This window comes from Mobula hypostoma, chromosome 5, assembly GCF_963921235.1.
Source record: "Mobula hypostoma chromosome 5, sMobHyp1.1, whole genome shotgun sequence".
In the NCBI taxonomy this organism is placed as follows: domain Eukaryota; kingdom Metazoa; phylum Chordata; class Chondrichthyes; order Myliobatiformes; family Myliobatidae; genus Mobula; species Mobula hypostoma.
Window position 1 is genome coordinate 87,787,229 of NC_086101.1, and position 22,498 is coordinate 87,809,726.

Here is a 22,498-nt window from a genome sequence, read left to right on the forward strand (position 1 = left end):
GAGCCAATAGGCTGGTCCTGGACTTATTTCGTGGCATAATTTACATATTACTATTTAATTATTTATAGTTTTATTACTATTTAATTAGTTATGGTGCAACTGTAATGAAAACCAATTTCCCCCGGGATCAATAAAGTATGACTATGACTATGACGATTGAGCAGAAACATTTAATATACTCATTTGAATTCAAAAGCACTAGCCCTAACATTGGTTGACATGCAGTAAACTCAGCAACTTCATGCATGTTGGCATCAAATCAAGAGGCCAGGTACTTCTGAAGCAGATGTTTTGGGGAGACAGGGTGTTTCTGCTCTTAACTTCTGGATCTCTGTTTGATTGTGACTCCAGAAGTTGCTGTTCAATTTATTGAGAGCTTCTCAGTATTATCTATTGTGAAGATTGCTTGTGCAAATTAATCTAACAAAATTAAGAAAGTAATTGAACTCCTGAGAAATTGTCTAAGATTTGTCATGATGGTATGACAGTATGAAAGTGAACTCTGTTACATCAAGCTCCAGGGACCTTTTTTTTGATCCTGATGTTTGGGGCTCTTTGTACCGAATTTGTGCACATTACTTGCTGCATGGTGTTTGGTTTCTTCACTCATGATAATGGTACATTAGCAGGTTCATTGATGACACTAAATTACCACTTCTGTACCATATGATAAAAAAATGAAAGTGAATTTGATGGGTTTGGAAGGACAATAAGTTTTCAGGTTTTGAGGAAACTAAGCAGCATAGCACAGGGTTTGTTCTGCAGAAAGATGGTATGAATCTCTGGCTTAAACAGTTTTTCTTTAGAGTTAAGGCAGGTGGTAATTCTCAGCCAGAACGGATTAAGGTATATTGTAGCCTAAAATATTAATCCTGTTATGAATGGTATTATGTAGATATTTGTTTTGCATAGAATCAATTACAAGATATTATTGGGAAATAAGGAAAGGGAAAATAGAGTATGAAAGTAAATTAACACAAAATATAAAAACAGATAGCAAAAGTTTTTATAAATGTATAAAGCAGAAAAGGGTGGCTAAAGTCAACGTAGGTCCCTTGGAAGACGAGAAGGGGAAGTTGATATTGGGTGATAAGCAAGTGGCTGAGGCATTGAACGACTATTTTGTGTCAGTCTTCACAGTGGAGGACACGCCTAATATGCCAAAGAAAGATGTTGTGAACAAAATGGGAGGTGAAGACTTCAATAGAATCACTGTCACTAAAGAGATAGTGATGAGTAAATTAGAGGGCCTGAAGGCAGATAAGTCCGTGGTCCTGATGGGATGTATCCCAGGGTGTTGAAGGAATTGGCGGCGGTTATAGTAGACGTGTTGGTAATCATTTATCAAAACTTTCTAGACTCTGGGCAGGTTCCAGCAGATTGGAAGACTGCAAATGTCACGCCACTTTTTAAAAAAAGGATGTAGGCAAAAGACGGGCAACTATAGGCCAGTTAGCTTAACATCTGTAGTTGGAAAAATGCTTGAAGCTGTCATTAAGGAAGAAATAGCGAAACATTTAGAAAGCAATGGTTCCATTAGACAGACGCAGCATGGATTCAGAAAGGGCAGGTCCTGTTTGACAAACTTACTGGTGTTTTTTGAGGACATAATGAGTGCAGTGGATAGAGGGGAACAGGTGGATGTTGTATACTTGGATTTTCAGAAAGCATTCAATAAGGTGCCACACAAGAGACTTATAAATAAGATATGGATGCATAGAGTCGGAGGAAGTGTATTTGCATGGATAGTGGATTGGCTAGCCAATAGAAGGCAGAGAGTGGTATAAATGGGTGTGTCTCTGGTTGGCAGTCAGTGGTGAGTGGGGTGCTGCAGGGATCGGTGCTGGGCCATCAGCTGTTTACCATTTACACTGATGATTTGGAAGAGGGGACTGAGTGTAGCAAAACAAAATTTGATGATGACACTGAACTGAGTGGAAAAGCAAATTGCACAGAGGATGTGGAGAGTCTGCAGAGGGAAATAGATAGGTTAAGTGAGTGGGCCAAGATCTGGCAGATGGAATACAACGTTGGTAAATGTGAGATCATCCACCTTGGAAGGAATATAGAGGAGCAGATTATTATTTAATTGGTGAAAGATTGCAGCATGCTGTTGTGCAGAGGGACTTGGGAGTGCTTGTTTATGAATCGCAAAAAGTTAGCTTGCAGGTGCAACACGTTATTAAGAAGGCAAACGGCATGTTGGCCTTCATTGCTAAAGGGATTGAATTCAAGAGCAGGGAGGTCATGCTGCAACTATACAGGGTACTGGTGAGGCCACACCTGGAGTACTGTGTGTAGTTCTGGTCTCCATACTTGAAGAAGGATATACTGGCTTTGGAGGCAGTGCAGAGGAGGTTCACCAGGTTGATTCCAGGGATGAAGGGGTTAACCTATGAGGAGAGATTGAGTCACCTGGTACTATACTCTCTGGAGTTTAGAAGAATGAGAGTGGACCTTATAGAAACATACAAAATTTTGAAAGGAATAGATAAGATAGAAGTAGAAAAGTTGTTTCCATAGGTAGGTGAGACTAGAACCAGGGGACATTGCCTCAAGATTCATGGGAAAAGATTTAGGACGGAGATGAGGAGAAACTATTTTTCCCAGAGGGTGGTGAATCTGTGGAAATTTCTGCCCAGGAAAGCAGTTGAGGCTTCTTCACTAAATATATTTAAGATACATTTTAGAAAGGTTTTTACATAGTAAGGGAATTAAGGGTGATGGGGAAAAGACAGGCAGATGAGGCTGAGTTCATGGACAGATCAGCCATGATCTTATTGAATGGCGGGGCAGGCTTGATGGGCTGGATGGCCTACTCCTGCTCCTACTTCTTATGTTCTTATGTAAGATGTATGATGAAACTTTCGATTATATGGTTCAGTGTGGATAACGTGAAGGCACAGGAAGTTTCTTGGGATCACAAGAGTGACATCTGTGAATTTTACTGCTAACACATTAATTTGCAAAGGCACTGCAAAATAAAGTGCCTAAAATAGAATAAATGGCTTGAACAATAATGTTGTCCTCTTTGTGAAAAACTTGAAGAGGATCTAGCATCAGTGACAACTTTGTGAGGCAGTCCAATGCAGCAGGCACTGATAGTTCAGCTGCACTACCACAGCGGAACAGATTTCTGTCTGTTGCTTAGGTAAAGATATCTCTCGGATGCTCTCCAGCACTCCCATCTTCTCTGAAGACGCCCACCTTTTCTACCATAAAGTCTAAATTATCACGGGAAGAATGTTATTTCTATTTCTGTGTCCCAGCAGTTTATCCAACGTGAGCTGCAGTTGAGCACCATCATTATGAGAGATCCAGCCATGGCACTACATTGCACAAGTTAATTCATAGTAACACTTGTATCTTGCAAAGTTACACGCAATTAATTTGTACAAATGTAATGAAGTTCCTGAATTGTGCTGCTACAACCATGAAGGACAGAGATGTCTTATTCCTTTGGCAATGGACAGAACTGAACTTGCAACCCACATTTGTCCACTTACTCTCTTAGAACACCATTTCCGAAATGTTCTTTCAGAGAGGAAACAATTCCTAAAGCTCTTAACTCCCCCACTGTCACAGGTGGTCAATAATCAGCCTTACAGAAGACTATGAGTCCATCTTCCAGTGCAAAAATGAAATGACAAATTGTTCAGCAGCAATGAATGGAATTACTGTCAGAAGTATTTTTTCCATATTTTCTTCCAAATGAGCTTTTATTTTTCATTTTTGTAAGAGTTTATAATCAACCTAGACAACACAAAGACATACTTGAAAATGCTTCTTGTTTTTAAATATATAACCTTATCTTCTACCTAAATAATTGTGCAATATAATTATTTTCAAGAGTATTATCTCTCATTTGTTTGTCAGTATTTCTCTGTGGGTGGCTATGAAAATCTTAGGCAGATCTTGAGAGTGGGATTTCTGGTTTTGAAGGCTCTGAGGTAGGTAACTACTTGTGAGTCAGTGCACTTCTGCTGCTTACATAGAGCTTCTGTGGGCATCTGATGCATTAATTCCAGGTTCATAATAAATACCATTCCAAATTCATCTTCTCCACTTCAAGCAATTCTGGGCCAGGGAGTCCCTGGAGTCAATGAGGACGTATTTTTCTTCAAGCAAGATTTAAGAATATCTGAAATCTGTTTCTCTATCCACTTGGTAATGTCTTCCCGTTACAGAGCTCAAAATAGAGCGTCAGTTTTGATTACTTGGAATCTGGCATGTAAATAATGCTGCATGCTAAAGCAGTTGAACGATTGTAACTGAAGACACCATACTGTGGCTTGAGAGAGGACACTGACATTGTTTCACTGAACTTTCCATGAATTTGGAGGAATTTTCAAAGACAGCATTGTTGATATCTTTCCAGTGTCTTCAGTGCCTGGGTCAGAGTTGAGCATAGTAGGTGAAGAACCTTTTCCAATAATCTTCCATTAATCTGCAGGTTGATGTGTGCCATATATTATTTTAGTATATTATGTGTTTAACAACTCCTTCAAAAATGGTCAAATCTGAATTGCAGAACACACTCTGTGCTAAACTTATTAAATAAATTCTTTGTTTCACAATTTTTTTTATTTATTTAATCCTAGCATTCTATCTGAATTTCAATTCCTCTTTGTTATCATTGTCCTCTGCTAACTGTATGTTTAAGACACACATAATGTTTATTAGTCAGAACAGTTTATGCTGGCAGAGTATTTACCCACAAGTTGTGGATGTGACTAGGTTCATGCTCTCAATTCCTTCCATGATAAATTCCAAATATCAATTGTGTCAGCCATGTGATAAGTCAGCATTTCTGAAATAGAAAAATCTATTCTGACTCACTATGTAGTATGCCATCTAATGATGGGTGATACTTCAGCTTTGGTAGACGCTATATAGGGATGATCACCAAACATTTCCCCCAGTGGTGAAATGGTGATACAGGAGGTTTCATTCAATTTGTGGACACTAGAAGCAAGTGACAGGCTGTATCATCAGACAATCCCTATGACTGTAAATACCACCCTATTAGTTGATTACTTTTAAACAATAGAAATATCAATCAAGGCCCTTGTTTCAAGGTAACATATGCCATGATTCAGTTATGAAATCTGAGGTGATTCAGATATCTGAATCAAAACCAAGAAATTCACCTACAGAACAAGTGAGGGACTGCTTATGGCTGCCTGATTACGATAAAGAATCATCTATTTTGTTATGTAACCGGCAACAACGAATATCAATCGTGACAGGTTATATAAAAACAGCCAAACATTTATTAAACAAACGAAAACTTTAACCGGAAGTTAATCGTTATGCAGCCGTTCAACAAATCGTCACTTGGCACTGGTTCTTAAAGCATTAAATGCGAAAACAGTTCTTAAAGCGATAAAGTCAGATATAGTTCTTAAAATGGTAAATTCGAAAGTCCAACAGATTTATATGTTCAATTGGGAAAGACTTCTCTCGAGAAGGATTTCTTCATAGACGTGACTTTCCTGCTAGTTCTGTCCAAAGGATTCACGATGCAGTAAATAAACAGTTTAAAACAACTGACCTTAAATTCTTTTAGAGAGAGCAAACCTTTGCATGAACTCTTTACTCTTTTGGCAAGAGTTATCTTTAATGCAGGTCGCTACTCTTTCAACGAAGACTCAATAAGGTCGATCCTTTGTTAAACTGCCAAACGATGCCGACTTCTCTCAACTTCAGGTCCTGTACTTCGATAAAGTCTTCACTCTCCCTTCTACTGCTGGAATATGGTAAATCAGCATATCTAGCCAAAAATTTTCAGTACAATAATATTGTATCTTGCAACAGAACGCAACACTCAGTTTTAAAAACGAAACTGCGTCACAAAAACAAACATGCAACAGAAATGGAGACACAGCACATTCTAGCCGGAAATCTACAACCTAAATAAAAACTGTGTCATCTGGGGTCTACCCTTATATACTCGCGGTGCACATGTCATCACGTGACCTCATATCGGTGGGAAAATTACACCAGGTGACCTCCAAAAGTCCATTACATCATTCTCACAAAAAAAATAATATCTCCTTGAGACATGTAATAATTTGGATTGGAGATGAGTCTTTTTTACAGATAGCTGTGAATCATTGGAGCACTCTTCTTCGGAAGGCACTGGGCACAGCAAGTTACAACATAGAACTTAGAAATCTACAGCACATTACAGGCCCTTCAGACCACAATGTTGTTCCGACCATGTAACCTACTCTTTAATGTGCCTAGAATTTCCCTAGCGCATAGCTCTCTATTTTTCTAGGCTCCATGTACCTATCCAAGAGGCTTTTAAAAGACCCTATTGTACCTGCTTCCAACACCATCGCCAGCAGTGCATTCCATGAACTCACCACTCTCTGTGTGAAAAACTTACCCCTGACATCCTCTCGGTACATATTTCCAAGCACCTTAAAACTATGACTACTCATGTTAGCCATTTCAGCCCTGAGAAAGAGCCTCGGGCTATCTACACGATCAATGCCCCTCATTATCTTATACACCTGTATCAGGTCACCTCTCATTCTCCATCGCTCCAAGGAGAAAAGGCCAAGTTCACTCAATCTATTCTCATAAGATATGTCCTCCAGTCTAGGCAACGTCCTTGTAAATCTCCTCTGCATTCTCTCTATAGTATCCACATCCTTCCTGTAGTGAGGTGACCAGAACTGAACACAGTACTCCAAGTGGAGTCTGACCAAGGTCTTATATAGCTGTAATATTACCTCACAGCTCTTGAACTCATTCCCATGGTTGATGAATGCCAACACACCATACACATTCTTAACAACACTGTCAAACTACGCAGCAGCTTTGAGTGTCCTATGAACACAGACCCCAAGATCTCTCAGGTCTTCCACATGGCCAAGAGTCTTACCATTAATATTATATTCTGTCTTCAAATTTGATCTATCAAAATGAACCACTTCGCACTTATCTGGGCTGAAATCCATCTTTATCCTGGTGATGTCCTGCTGTAACCTTTGACAACCCTCCAGACTATCCACAACATCCCCAACCTTTGTGTCATCAACAAACTTACTAACCTACCCTTCTACTTATTCATCCAGGTCATTTATAAAAATCACAAGGAGGAGGGATCCCAGAACAGATCCCTGTGGAACAATGACCTCCCTGCAGAATACATGCCTTCTACAACCACCCTTTGCCTTCTCTGGGCAAGCTAATTCTGGATCCACAAAGCAAGGTCTCCTTGGATCCCATACCTCCTTGCTTTCTGAAGGAGCCTTGCATGGGGAATCTTATCAAATGCCTTACTGAAATCCATATACACTACATCCACTGCTCTACCTTCATCAATGTGTTTTGTTACATCAATATCTATATTTCAGAAGTAAATCAGTATTTGATATGCAAGAAGTTGAAGGAATACCAAGATAGTCAGGTGTCCAGTCTCTGTGGATCGCACGTGCCATAATCTTCTGGATAGCCTACCTTGAGAGATTTTGTCACTTTACAAGGGTCACATGACAACATGAACTGCTATAATCTTATTAATCATATTCATTACCTCTTCAAAATAAATCAAACTCATCTTTCATGCAAAGTTCGCTGACTATTTCTAATATGAATAATCTCTGTCGCTAAGAATCTTTTCCAATAAATACACTTCCTTGTAAAGCTCACTAGCATATGATTTAATGTTTTCTTTTATTAAACAAGAGAATAACTATGGCTATTCTCCTGTCCTCTGAGATGCCACATGTGACCAAAAGGATACAAAGATCTCTCTCAAGTTACCAGCAATTTCCTGTAAATAACCTTGGCTAGATCCTATCTGGTGCTGGGGATTTAATATTCTTATTGAGACGCAAGGCCTTCTCATCCTCAATATCAAGAGAACCTAGATATCAACATACCCCTCCTTGTTCTCTCTATTCTCTATAAGTCCTTTTTGGTGAATAGCAATGTGAAAGATTTACTTAGTATCTTGCTCACTTCTAGATATAAACTCCCTTCTTTGACCTTGGTATGTCCAACACTTACCCAAACTAATATATGTATAAAATGCCTCAGGGTTTTTCTTAATCCAACTCAGTAAAGACATTTTGTGGCTCTTTTTACCCCTCTTGGTTCCCTACTTAAGTTCTTCGCAGTTTCCTTCATACTTTTTGAGGATCATGTCCAATGTCAGCCTCAGATGTTCTTCCATTTATCTTTCTGGGATTTACAACATCTCTCATCGTTGAAAATTCCCTGGCATTATATTTTCTTGACCTATACCTTAAGTGTGTTTTGTAACAGTCGATTTGACCACTATGGTCACCGTGATCATTATGTGTTGTGTCATATGACACAGGCAATCATGATGACTTTGATTGTTCTTGGCAATTTTTTCTACGGAAGTGCTTAGCCATCGCCTTCTGGATAGTGTCATTACAAGACAGGTGACCCCAGCCATTATCAATGCTCTTCAGAGACTGTCGGCCTGGCATCAGTAGTCACATAACCAGGACTTGTGATGTGCACCGGCTGCGCACACGACCATTCTTCACCTGCTCCCATGGCTTCACATAACTCTGATCGGGGGAGGGCTGAACAGGTACTACACCTGGCCCAAGACTGACCTGCAGGTTAGCAGAGGGAAAGAGTGCCTTACACCTCCTTTGGTGGAGACTTGTCTCCACCCCTCCACCCAAGACAGTAATGGAAATCATTGAGATCAGAGTATAAACCTTGTAAGGGCCAATTCATGACTCTCAATCACAGTCTAGACAAAGAAATTTCAAAAGAATAAAAGTTCTTATATTTTCCATAATCATATGGCCATTATTTTTTTTGCTTCTAGGATCTACCATGTGAAAATATCTGCTTTGCTTCCCATATTATAACTGTAAATGAATGCCATATATACGTCATTGGATGTATTTGCTTTTCCCCAAGATTATGGGGAAATACATATTTTTCTTTCCTTCAAGAATACCATAAAAATAGTAGAATGACAGATGACAATGATTTTCAGTTAAGATTGAATAGTGGCAACACAGTAAAGTAAATCACATATTACATTTTTGATTGTTCTATCACTGTTAACCACAATATAATTCATGCAGTGACAACTTAATTTCAGGGTGATTAAGTGGTAGCCATTTAGAAATTCATGCATTATCATCATTGCCTGTTTCAAACAACCCACAATGTTCATCTTGCGATTTGGAAACAGCAGGAATCCCAGCACTGAGCTGCAGCTCCCCATATTGTTTTACTACGAAGGGTCTCGGCCTGAAACGTCGACTGCGCCTCTTCCTATAGATGCTGCTTGGCCTGCTGTGTTCACCAGCAACTTTGATGTGTGTTGCTTGAATTTCCAGCATCTGCAGAATTCCTGTTGTTTACTACTACTGCTGTTCTGTTTACTTGTAATGCTGCATCTGCTGTCACCATCACTATCAATTGTTATTTAGGTACCATTTAATTCTTACTTTACCATGATCGTGGCCTTCCTTGAAATTTTCTGTCTTGTCTTAATTTTTTTTTTACTAATGTTCAATACATTGAGGAAATTGAAAGGAAAGTAACCCCAAAGTGATTTTAACACATTATTCAGAATCAGAATCAGGTTTAATATTACTGACACATGGCGTTAATTTTTTTGTTTTTACGAAGGCAGTGCAATGCAATACATCATAATAAAAACTGTGAATTACAGGTAGTATATATTGTTAAATTCAACAAGTTGTTAAAAAAAAGTAGTGAGGTAGTGTTCATGAGTTCAATGTTCATTCACGAATCTGATGATAGAGGGGAAGAGGCTGAACCTGAATCGTTGCGTTTCTGCATTCGGGCTCCTATATCTTCTTCTTGATGGTAGTAATGAGAAGAGGGCATGTCCTTGGTGATGGGGGGTAAGGGGGGGGGGTCCTTAATGATGGATGCCGCCTTTTTGAGGCATCATTCCTTGAAGATGTCCTGGATACTGCAGAGGCTAGTGGCCAAGATGGAACTGTCTGAATTCATACCTTCCTGCAACTTCTTTTGATCCTGTGCAGTAGCACCCCCCTCCATCCCCATATCATACAGTGACACTGCCAGTTGGAAAGTTTTCCACAGTACATCTGTAGAAATTTGTGAATGTCTTTTGTGACATACCAAATCTCCTCAAATGTCCACTGAAATATAGATGCTGTCATGGCTTCTTTATAACTGCATCGATAAGTTGTGCCCAAGATAGATCCTCAGAGATGTTGGCACCCAGGAACTTGAACTTTCTTACTCTTTGCACTTTTGATCCCTTGATGAGGACTCAGAGGCCCTCATACTTATATTGTCAAAGACCAAAGTAAGTAGGTGTACTGGGAAAATATAAGACATTTGTTAGGTCTTGCAAGTGTGGCACCAATTTTGGGAGGCCATAGTCCTCTGTATAAACAGATTCCTTTCATTTTTACATGGCTGTCAGTCTTTCAAATTCATTAAGAAAAGCTGTTGATTTAATTGTATTTACAAAACTTTTCAAATATATCCAATCTTGAAATTTAAGTTGAGGTGAGTTAATGTATTTATCTTAATATATCCATATGTGTCAGGATTTTTCAAATTCAGAAGTAGTTATCCATAATCACAAATTAAAATGAATTTCATGATGCATAAATATTTAAAATTATGTTTAACAAGAATAAAAATTTATTTAGCAGAATGAATGCTTAAGATGGCAGAACAACTGAAGTTGCCATAAATGTAAGCTAACCAAAATAATTAGAAGGAAGGTAAAAATTCTCTCTCTCATTCTCTCCCCCTCTCCCTCTCCCTCCCTCTCTCTTCCTCTCCCCATCTCCCTTTCTCCCCCTCTCCCTCTCTCCCCCTCTCCCTCTCTCTCCCTCCCTCTCTTCCCCCCTCTCTCCCACCATTTCTCTCTCCCCTTCTATTCTGTCTCTGTTCACTCCTTCTCTCTCTTTGTCTTAGCTGACAAGCATGATGGGTATTAGTTGTCTCACTTCCCACTAAATGAATTTATCACAAATGAGAAAATCTGCAGATGCTGAAAATCCAAGCAAGCACAAAATGCTGGAGGATCTTCTGGACAGTCTGAAACATAGACTGTACTGTTTTCTATAGATGCGGCCTGGCCTGCCGAGTTCCAGTAGCATTTTGTGTGTGTTGCGTATATTCGTTTATCAGTCGAATTAATTTGAGCATTAAAAGTCTGGATTAAGTCTTTCTTTATATTCCTTGCTCCACCGAGAATGGAATTTTCTCCCTGATTGTTCATCATTGTTCACATTACCCTGGGAAATCATTGCTGATGATGATTCAGTCTTGCTTCTATGAGATCCACGTTTCTATGGCTAAATTAGCGTTCTATCTGATTCACCTTTCCTTTCTCATGCTTACTTTCTATATTTCTGTCATAGTACATGACATTTGAAAGCATATGATTTTATCAAGCTGCACTCACACTCTTGGGGAATATTGTACTTGTATCTCTTAATGTTGACTAACGTCCATCTTTCTAGTAAATATTTACTTCCATATTTTTCTCTTCAATAGAAGATCACCTTCTGTGCAACAACTTGCATCTGTCACCTGTTCAGCCATTCTACTAGCCCAAGAATCTCACCCTTAATTTTATTAGAGTTCCTCTCACTGACTTACTGACCCCACATCTGCTGCCAAGTTTCCTTTCGGTACAGACTTGACCAATGGCTAACTTTGCTGGTAAGGCCACATGTAGCCTTTCCACGGTTGTCTGCATTCATTTCCTGTTTTCTTTCTTGAATCACAGAGCTCTCAGTGTAATTCCCTCCAAATAACAAACCAATGATGGTAAGAAAAGTTTATTTTCAAATCAAGAAGGTATATGAGTTGGAAGAAAGCTTTTCGGTTGCTTATAACAATGCCACTGTATTACAGCTTTCATCAGTTGCTACACTAAAGATTGTGAGAGTGGAAGACGATGTTTGAGAATTGTTAAGCGTCCTGTAGTTTGCAAACATTGCAATTAAACTATATTGATAATGCAGCCATTCAGACTGATAGTGAGAAAGCCGTCAGTTTTAACTTTTAATTTGCAACATTAAATTTGGCTTAATTTTGTTCAAACATTTTTTCCTAAATTTTCAAATTACATTTCAATGCTTACTTCAATTTATAATAGCAAGTTATTTATGCAATCATTTGCCAAGCTAATTTATTTGGTTTAGAGAAGAATTAGAAGCTACATACAAGACATGGTTATCAGCCTCAACAGGGTACTCCTTATGCCTCAATAGACTGTGCTTCATTTGCTCTGATCTTTCTGTCCTTACTGTAATAAATATTTTTTTAATGTCTATGTTAAATGTGCTGATTTTAATGCTGAAACCAAGATAAGACTTGATATCACATTGATGTGGGAAGCCGTGGCAAAAAAAAATGTGAACAAAATAAGGAGAAGAAGATCATCTTCTATAATTAAGTAATTCCAGGATTAGGAGAGCTACAAAAAACTTAAAAACACTTAAACCCAACAAGATAGTGAGTCAGGCACTAGGTGGAGATTAGTCATCAATTCACTTCTCCTGCAGCTTTGTCTGACATTCTCCTTTCGAGTGTCTCTCAGTGGGTCTAATTAGAGTGGCCGAGTTACTACTTAAACTTCGTTATGGATTCTGCTCTGGGAATTCTGGGTATTGATTTGAAATCCCTTGATCTGCAAGCTTCCAGGCTTGTGGGTCATCAATATGCCTCCCATGTTGACAATACAAAATGAAGATGGTTCAGATATATTCTCTGTGTATTTTAGCCTTTGGTTGAATTATATCTCTCTGAAGGTGTTTGCATTATGCTTTACTAAAATCCACATTGCATTGATTTTGTTACTACCTTTTAAGGTAGTAAACTTGGTGTTTGCAGGCATATGTTTTAAGTATATAGATCAAAAATGGGCCAGAATCAAAGAAAATGTTGATGCTTTAAACTATAGCTATTAATGCATCTATAGGTTCCCAAAGAAAGCTCAAACAAGCTTTCTAATTTTGATTTCTGTGTTTTCAAGTTCATCCTTATTCTTTTGCTGTCTTTGGTTTAGGAAGATGGGATGATATTCCCAATTCATCTCCGAGATAACTCCATTGTTTTGAACATTGCAATAAACATTTTGTTTCAGTTCGCGGTATGAATGTTCAAATTATTTGGTTGTTCTCTCCGTAGATTTATTTCCCATCCCTTAATGCTCTTGAGAATGCATTGTTGAACTCTTGCATTCTGTGTGATGAAGCTGCTCTATAGCATTGTTACAGAGGAGTATCCAGAATTCTGATCCCGCACTCCATATTAGGATCATACATGACATTGAAGATTTTGAGAGGTGATACGCTTCCCTTGTGCTTCTTGTTTCAGTTATTTTCATTGATTAAGGTCATAAATTTTATAGGCAATTGGAGAAGGTACTGTATCACTCCTGATGTGTTTTGAAGGTGGTGTAAATTCTTAAGGGAATCAGCAGTACAAGTCATTCATTGAATATACCGAACTATTCTGCTAGCAACAGTATTAAAGCAGTCCATCCAAGTTAATCATATATTAATAATGATCCCAGAATTGAAGGGGATTTGATTACGGGATATATCATTGAATGTCAAGACCAGTTAGCTAGAAACTCACCTGCCAGAGAAGCATTTCCATATACTTTCTTACATGATTTAAATATTACTGTTTGCTGAAATGTGAATGTTATCTAGATGTTGTTACTTGATTATCCATAAGTCACAAAAATATGTTCTCACCATGGCCGAACCAACGTTTGTGTTTTCTGAATTTAGTATGGAAGGCACGTGATTAGTGGAGAATGCAGATTCAGTAAATATCTCAAGTTTTATCCAGGAGCTGATATGCAATGATAGCTAGCATCTTCTGTTGTACGAATCCAACCTGGAGAGAATTTGTCTCATGACTTCACTTCTGAAAGGGAATTGTGATGACACATCCATCTGAATATTATATACTTTCCAGTTCAGACACTCACCTCTTTACTCCAGAATTTTTTTTTTTGCTACTTTTGTATCCAGGCTATAATGATGACAGGAGCTTTATTGTCCTGAGAATCTTCCAACCAAAGCACCATTGAGTAGATTATTTGTGAGCTGGTATAGTTTTGCTTTTTCTGAAAATATCTCAGTTGCAGATGACTTAGACCCATATTGTCTAGTTTTGAGCTTTTCTTTTTACGTGTTCTGAATTTATCTGATTTAGCACATTGTGGGATATATGTACCATAATAGAATATCTGCTCATTATGAAGATGACACAGTACGGTGTGGTGGTCACTTCTACAAACATTGTCACTAATATCTGTTTCAAACGGATTTGTGAAGGAGAGATTGAATTTTCTTTCCTTCTGTTTGGTTTGAATTTCAAATTAAATTAATTAACAAAGTATGTGTATGACACCATATACAATGCTGAAATTCATTTCCTTGCAAGTATTCACAATACAATACAGAAAAACAAATGTTCGTTTGTTATGTGTCATGTCGTATGATGTGGGTGATCATGGTCTTTCCATGACCATGATTGTTCTTGGCAATTTTTTCTGCAGAAGTGATTTGCCATTGCCTTCTGTGCAGAAATATAGTAGAGTCAATGAAAAAACTACACACAAAGCCATCTGCAAATTTGGCTTACTATGGTGTTTAGAATTTAATTATTCTGATCAGTAGTAACACTGTTAAGCCATTTTCAGTGAAGAACTTTGATGTTCTCCAAGCATCACACACACAAAATGCTGGAGGAACTCAGCAGGCCAGGCAGCATCTATGGAAAAGAGTACAGTCGACATTTTGGGCTGAGACTCAAATGTTGGAAAGGAAAGTAAGGAGAAATGCGATTCAGAAATTTAAAATCTTATTGATAAGATGTATTTGATAGAGTGTAGAGCAGGGGTTCCCAACCTGGGTCCACGCATCCTTCGGTCCATGGCATGAAAAGGTTTAGGAACCCATGGTGTAGAGGGAGGACTTTATTTCCTTAACATAGAACATATAGAATAGTACAGCACTGTACAGGCCCTTTGGCCCACAATGTTGTGCCGACCCTCAAACCCTGCCTCCCATATAACCCCCCACCTTAAATTCCTGTCTAGTAGTCTCCTAAATTTCACTACTGTATCTGCTTCCACCATTGACTCAGGCAGTGCATTCCACGCACCAACCACTCTCTGAGTCAAAAACCTTCCTCTAATATCCCCCTTGAACTTCCCACCCCTTACCTTAAAGCCATGTCCTCTTGTATTGAGCAGTGGTGCCCTGGGGAAGAGGCACTGGCTGTCCACTCTATGTATTCCTCTTAATATCTTGTATACCTCTATCATGTCTCCTCTCATCCTCCTTCTCTCCAAAGAGTAAAGCCCTAGCTCCCTTAATCGCTGATCATAATGCATACTCTCTAAACCAGGCAGCATCCTGGTAAATCTCCTCTGTACCCTTTCCAATGACCAGGAAGCAATGATTTCAATTATTTGATAACAGCATTACAGACACATTAATGATATCTTTTCACCCAAGAATAGCGAGATCTTGGAACTCAAGTTCAAGTTTATTGTCATTGAACCATACACATGTATACCGCCAAATGAAACAACGTTCCTTCAGACCAAGGTGCACAATACAGTACATGTAACTCACACACAACTTGCAAAATAAAATTGCCACAAATAAATTAGCAACTAATAAGGTGCATTTATGACATATGTTGAAATGTAAATAGGATAACACTATTGGTGCTTCATATGTGATGAGGTCTGGATATTGGCAGGGAGTTCATTCGCCTCATGGTATGGGGGAAGAAACTGTTTCCATCCTAACAGTTCTTGTCGTAATTCAACGGTACCTCCTGCCTGATGGTGGGGGGCCAGAGAATATTGGACGGATCAGGATTATCATTGAAGACACTTCAGGGCTCTGTGTACACAGCACAGTCCTCTCAGTGGTCCTTCCAATCATTTGTACGGAACTTAAGGTTAGATAGCTTGCAATTCCTATACCAGACTGTGATGCAACTGGTTAGAATATTCTCAATGGTGCTGTAGTAAAATTTGGTTAGAATGGACAGGAGTTTCACTTGTCTCATGCAGGAAGTGAAGATGCTGTTGTACTTCCTTAACCGAAGAGGTGGTATTGAGGAACCCGTGAGATCAACCATTATGCGCACTCCCAGAAACTTGGTGTTCCTGACTTTCTCCGTGGAGGAGCCAATTATGTGCAGTGAGGAGTGATCAGCCTGCATCCTCCTAATGCTTTAGTTTCGAAAATATTAGCTTCATAATTTTTTTTAGAATTTCAGCGTTGTGGATCTGTTATGATGGCAATGTTGGCTTTATTTTTAAACACATGGTTTATTAGTGTTACAGTTACATTACTGAGGGAAAACAAAATCAGTTTTTATGCTAGGGTACATTGATTGAAACATTATCGTCTTTCATTGCAAAATTTATGTGAAATAGACTAATGTTTCCATTAAAATAGCCAAAGAATGCTATCACTGGAACGAATTAATGTGATTGTGATTATCCCTAAAGCTAATGTCTGGTTATAGAGCAAAATTATATTATCTGTGTGGTAATGAAGGAATGTTTAATGGCTTTATCAGAAGACTGAAGAGATGCTGTATTATTCCACTTCAAAATAGTGGTACAAATCACATTTGCCTGTCTTGTTTTAAATGGCCTCAGAATTAAATAAGAAGTTAAAATTATTTATGACTATCAATTTAATCCTGGTATTACTTTTAGTGTTTTAGTTCCATAGTATTGTATGATTGTATTGTATTTCCAACTTACACATGTCAATCTGAATTAAAATAGTTAGAAATGTTGCCTGAAAACATTTTACTCATTGTTATGCAAATAGAACATACTTACACCATTTTATGTAAAGTATACAAATCTCTTTTTTCACACATAAAACTGTTATTTTTCAAAAGTCTAGGCAATTGACTTTGAATTTCAAAGTACATGTGTGAATGTTATTTGAATGTAATTTCTAGAAGCCATGCTGTTTCCAGCAGGTGTGACAATTGTGTTATGCATTTCAAGAGGGAAAAGGAGGCAGTTTTAACCTAATCTAATTGGCAGGAATACTGCATTTTAAATTCTTGGATAATTCCACAGTGATATTGGCAGAATAACCTTAGAATCATCAGAAGAAAACATAAGCGGCACTTACATCATTTGCACAGAAATCATACCATTAGATCAAGAATTGTCCCATGGAAATTCACACCCTTGTCAAATTTTTATCAAAACTTTTAAAAATGAAGGGATTGGCATTGCATTAAAATGTTGATAGCAGTGAAAAATTTATAATATGCAGATCTTGCATCAAGTCACACAAGCTTGTCTTAGTTTGTGTGAAAGTAAATACCTACAGTAAATATTGTCTTTCAGCATGATCCAGGAGAGAAACTTCTTTATGTGACTGTTTATGCAAGTTATTCTTCATCAAACCATTCAATACATTTATGGTTCTTTTGTGGTGTATTGTCATCCTAATATTTGGCTCCCTGAAACAATGGAATGTTTATATTCTGTTGGTCAAAATATAAATGGTTTTATGATTTTGTAGACTCTGAAATATGACAGGTAAGCATCAAGTGATTGATAAACTCAGCCCAGAAACATGATAGCTCAGCTAAATAAGGCATTTGATCAATGCACCATTATATTAACAATAACATGTGTAACCACAGTCTTTTATTAATCCCAACAGCCAAGTTAGTTAGAATCAAGGTAGGATCCTAAGTCTTGTTGAAACGTTAACAGAAAATATTTTGTTGTCCAGTTCTTCAGTTTGCAAAGGCATGGAAGATTGACTAATGTGACTTATTTCCTTATATGCTCCTAGAAGTTAGTCATTTGTTACTCTCACTTCTTGTCAACCTGACTGCTAAGAATAACTTGACATGCCCCAAAAGAGTACAGCACAAACATGGTAGTTTTATCAGCTTGCAAAAGAATAAGGTCAAAATGGTTTTCTTCACTCTGCAACAAAACCTGAAGCCATTATCAGGCTTTTGTCCTCTTGTTTATATTGTTGAATCCCTCATTCACCTTCCACACTGTTCCCATTACTGCAACCACCACTTGCTGTGATTTCTGTCCAGCTCAAAGTCCAAATCCCTTGGCCATGCCATTAACAGGGACAGGCCATGAACAGTGATTGGGCATCAAATAGTGGAACCTGAAGCCTGCACCCAGCCTCTTGATAGCTTGCTGCAGTCAAACCCCTACAACAATCTCAGTTTATCAGAGACACTGCAAATTGAATTTAAATAATTAAAAAGAGCCATAAATATAATTAAAAATAGCTTGAACTATAGAAATTAAATTAAAAAAAACTAGCAAGGTAGAAAAACAAAAATAAACAATAAGTAAATTATTAATGCAAGATGGCCATCCTGTTGCTAAGCAGAAGGACAGCATGGAAACATGTCAGATTCCCCAACTCATTGCACGTTTATTCTGCCAGAATCAGCAGTAGGTCCAACAATAGAAAAGAAAGTGAGATAACCCAATATTTGCATCTATCATGTCCATGACTTTTTTATTACAGTGTGCAATGCAAGTGCATCTGGCCTCTTAATCCACCTCTGGACTCATCAAAGGGTCCACAGCATAACAATCTGAGCTGAGGTACTGATGCACTTCATAACTGACCTCTCAGCTTTATGTCCCTGATAAATCACACATATACTGTAGTAAGAACTCATTCATTTTAATATGTTCCTGACCTACATTAAAATGATAATTATTTAATTTGTATTTATTTTAATTTATTCACAGTAACCTGTTTACTAAAATTTCTTTTTTTGAATAAATTGTATTCCTCTTCAAGCTATTTTGAAATGTTATCCATTATCAGAGACTTTTGGGAACAGTTGAAGGCCTCTGGTAGTGCAAGTTGCCTGGAGGACCAGCAGACAGGCTCTCAGCTTGTAGTCCCTGAGGCCTGCTCACTGCTCGTCGACTGCTTTGCTTCACTGAACAGCCATGGCAGCAACACTTTGAGGTTGTAGTGGGTTTGCATACAAACCTCCCATGTAAGAAAAAGACGTTAATTTAAGAATGCTGAATTCAAGGTTAGGGACCAGTCCACTTCAGAATGCTGAAGAGGGTGGAGAGATGAATATATGTTTATTGTTCACATTATGCTGAAAGTGCCAAGATCAGCAGAGTATTATCCATTGCATGGGGAGCCTTGTAGGATAAACTTTCAATGCAAAGTCACACTGGAGATCATTGAACTGGTGCAGTTTCTGGAGGTAACAGTGCATCTGAGTGGCTATTAAACTGAAGTACTTGCCAATTGAGATGGAGAACTTATACAAAGTGCTTAATATTTTTTTTTACATAAAATCATAACTTTTATATTACTTTCAGTCAAACTGGAAGTTCTGAATTATTGACAATATTGCTTTGAATTTCCAGTACAATGCTTGTTGAAGCCAAATGTTTTAAGAAAAGAAATCAACAACGAGGTCATGCTTTGAATAAAGGTTATGCATTTTGCAAATATGAAATTAAATTATTATCATGGCCTACCAAATCAACAAACAATCTGCTTGTTTACATAATTATTACTTTAGGAAATCCCTGCCAAAACTGTATTAATGTTGTTTTTGTTTTCCCAAGTGTTAATATGGAAAATGATTTTATGAATGGATTATTATACAGTATGTTACGCATCCTGAGAATAGTCATTAAGTAAGGCCTAAGACAAAAACCCTCAGAAGATTTAATGGATGTTTGGAATTCATTTTTTTTTCTCCTCATCGTTATGTTTTCAAAAATGTATGACATCATGCATGGGGTTCTAGTTTATTCATTTTCATTGAATTACAATGTATTTCCTCTAAGAATATCATACTGTTCCTAAAAATAGCATCAGCATGTACCACAAATAACTGAATATTGGCCAGGAGTTGTAAGACACATTAAAATTACACTGCATATGGAACATACATCAATTTCTTTCAGGAGCATGGGAGTGAATCTTTTTTGCAAACAGTACACAAAGAATCACACACATGAATGGTGCCATACTGATGCAATTACACACATTAATTGGCATAATTTAAGGAGTTACCCAGGAATTGCGACACAGCCTTTGAGAGGTGCTTTGTTAGGAGCTCTTTAGAAATGCTAACCTGGCTGATCATTGAGTTGGATTCATGGTCTATCAGTGGGAGTGGCAAAATAGACATAGGGCAGATTTACCAGATAAAAAACTGGGTGTAATGGCAGCTGAAATTAAAGACGGGAGAAGTTATGCACACTATCATGCCAAGAAGGTGGTGAACCTTTCCTGAAACATGGGAAGGTATTTAGCCCATTGAAGAAGAAACAGTGAATGACTTCCAGATATAGAGCTTAAATGACAGCACAGATAAGGATTACTGTCTTATGTAGTGCTTGAGCGGGTATCCATCCTGTTCTGGGTGCCTAATTTCTTGATTGAGACCAATGTAGTTTTATTCAGTGCTTACACGTGCTTCAATGTTGCAGCACTGATAACAAGCATCAGCTGCATGCTGAATTATAATAATGGTGTATCCCAGTGCCCTCTGCATGTAGCTGTGCCACGTGCACGGAAACGAGCAGATTCTAGTTGCGCAAAATGCCAATTGATTTTAGCGGTCAGTTTTACATTTGCTTTTACCTGTTTGTTAAAGTCCCCAAAGACAAGATGACCAAAGCTTGGAGAACAGTATCTTTATTATCCAGTTGCCCACTGGAGTAACTTATAATGGCAGCCCATATCCGATTATAGTGCACACTAAATAATAAATTTCTGTTGCTGATGACAATAAATTATTCAATTGTTCACAAAGATGATAATTAATTGTCTTTTTTATTCATAAGCACTTGTGGTTCTTTATTAATGTTGCTTATCTGCAAAAATTTTTGCGTGCTAAGGAAAATTTAACTTTCATCATATAATAAAAGATAGTTACTATTATTTCTTTCAAATTTTAGGGAAAAATTGCAACAGTTCTTTTTACCTGTGCAAAAATGGGAAGTGTATAAATGAAACCCTTACTTGTGATAAGAACAATGACTGTGAAGATGGATCAGATGAAAGCAATTGTTTTGTCAATGAATGTGCCAATAAGCGAATCAGCGGGTGCTCGCAAGACTGCCAGGATTTTAAAATTGGTTACAAGGTTAGTGCTAATATGAATTGTAATCTGAACCACATCCACAAAAATATGAAAGACTTGATATGGACTTATATTGAAATGATATTGTGAGGTAAATTCAAACTTATGCTTGATGTCAAAAATTAGTACTTCTGTTAATGAAGTAAGTCTTATAGTTTAGTTCATTTAATTTTGATTGAGTCCATTAAACACTCAAAGATTCAAAGTATATTTATTATCAGAGTATGTATGCAGCATACAATGGTGAGGTTTGTTTTCCCACAGACAACCACGAAACAAAGAAAGAAAAACCATGGTACCCATTCAAAGAAAAACATCAAATCCCCAACACGCAAATGGCAAAAAAGAGTGATAAACATTAATACAAAAGTAACAAATTTTAGTTCTGTAGTTTTTTGTTATATTTGCCTGTGTAATTTTGCACAACTTCCCAGATGTGCCATTTTCTTCAATGTACATCCCTGCAATAAAGATGGAAATAAAAACAACAATTGCTGGAAACGTTCAGGAATTCACACTGCACTTTCCAGAGAAAGAATTAATTTAACTATGGTGAACTTCCACCAGAACTATGACAAATTATAAATCAAGGAATGTTTTAAATTGCAAAGAAGAAAGAGTGGAAAGAACAAAGAAAATCTTGTGATATTGGGAAAAGCAAGAGGAACTGAATGACACAAATGGTAGTGGTGCTGGCTTTGTAAGGGTGATGAGTGCTCGTTAATCACAATTAATTTCTCTGGAAGAAATGTAAATAGAGGGTGACAAATGAGAAAGGAGGAGAGAGAATAAAACAACAGTTTAACTATGACACATGAAAAAATTCAGTATGAGAATTCTGATACAAAAATAGTACTCGGCAGGTTAGGTAATAAATATAGAGAGACCTTTGTTTATAAATTGTTTCTTCAGAATGTAGGAGACATTGGGAAAAGCAACATTTCTTTACAACCCCTTTTTAGCTTGAACTGAGCATCTCACGGGGCCATTTCAGATTTTGTTATAATTCGAGCCAAGTGAACACTTCAAGTTTTCTTCCAGAAGAAACATTGGTGAATCAGATGGATTTTTATTTCAATCTGGTTATATCAATGTCAGTATTATTAACACTGGGTATTTCTTTGAAGAATACAAATTAAAATTTCAGAGTGCCATAAAGTGATTTGAAATTCAACCTCTGGATTGTGTGCACAGTCCTTTAGTGCCTTTCAAGTAATTTTATATGATACAAACTGAAAAAGATGAAAATCTCGCATCATTCAATTCAAGGGCTGCTGAGGGCTATTTTGTTCTGCCAGTTTACATAGAGGCTAAACAAAGAGGGGTA

General features: G+C 37.6%; 1 protein-coding gene across 3 annotated transcripts in view; it reads left to right on the top strand.

The window, feature by feature from the left end:
- Positions 1-22,498, top strand: part of LOC134346855 (low-density lipoprotein receptor-related protein 1-like) — a 2,119,020-nt gene that overhangs the window by 1,847,668 nt on the left and 248,854 nt on the right. For all 3 annotated transcript variants that reach the window (XM_063048628.1, XM_063048629.1, XM_063048630.1), the window contains one exon: positions 20,987-21,174. In XM_063048628.1, the coding sequence (XP_062904698.1) occupies positions 20,987-21,174 (188 nt within the window). The remainder of the gene's footprint in view (positions 1-20,986; positions 21,175-22,498) is intronic.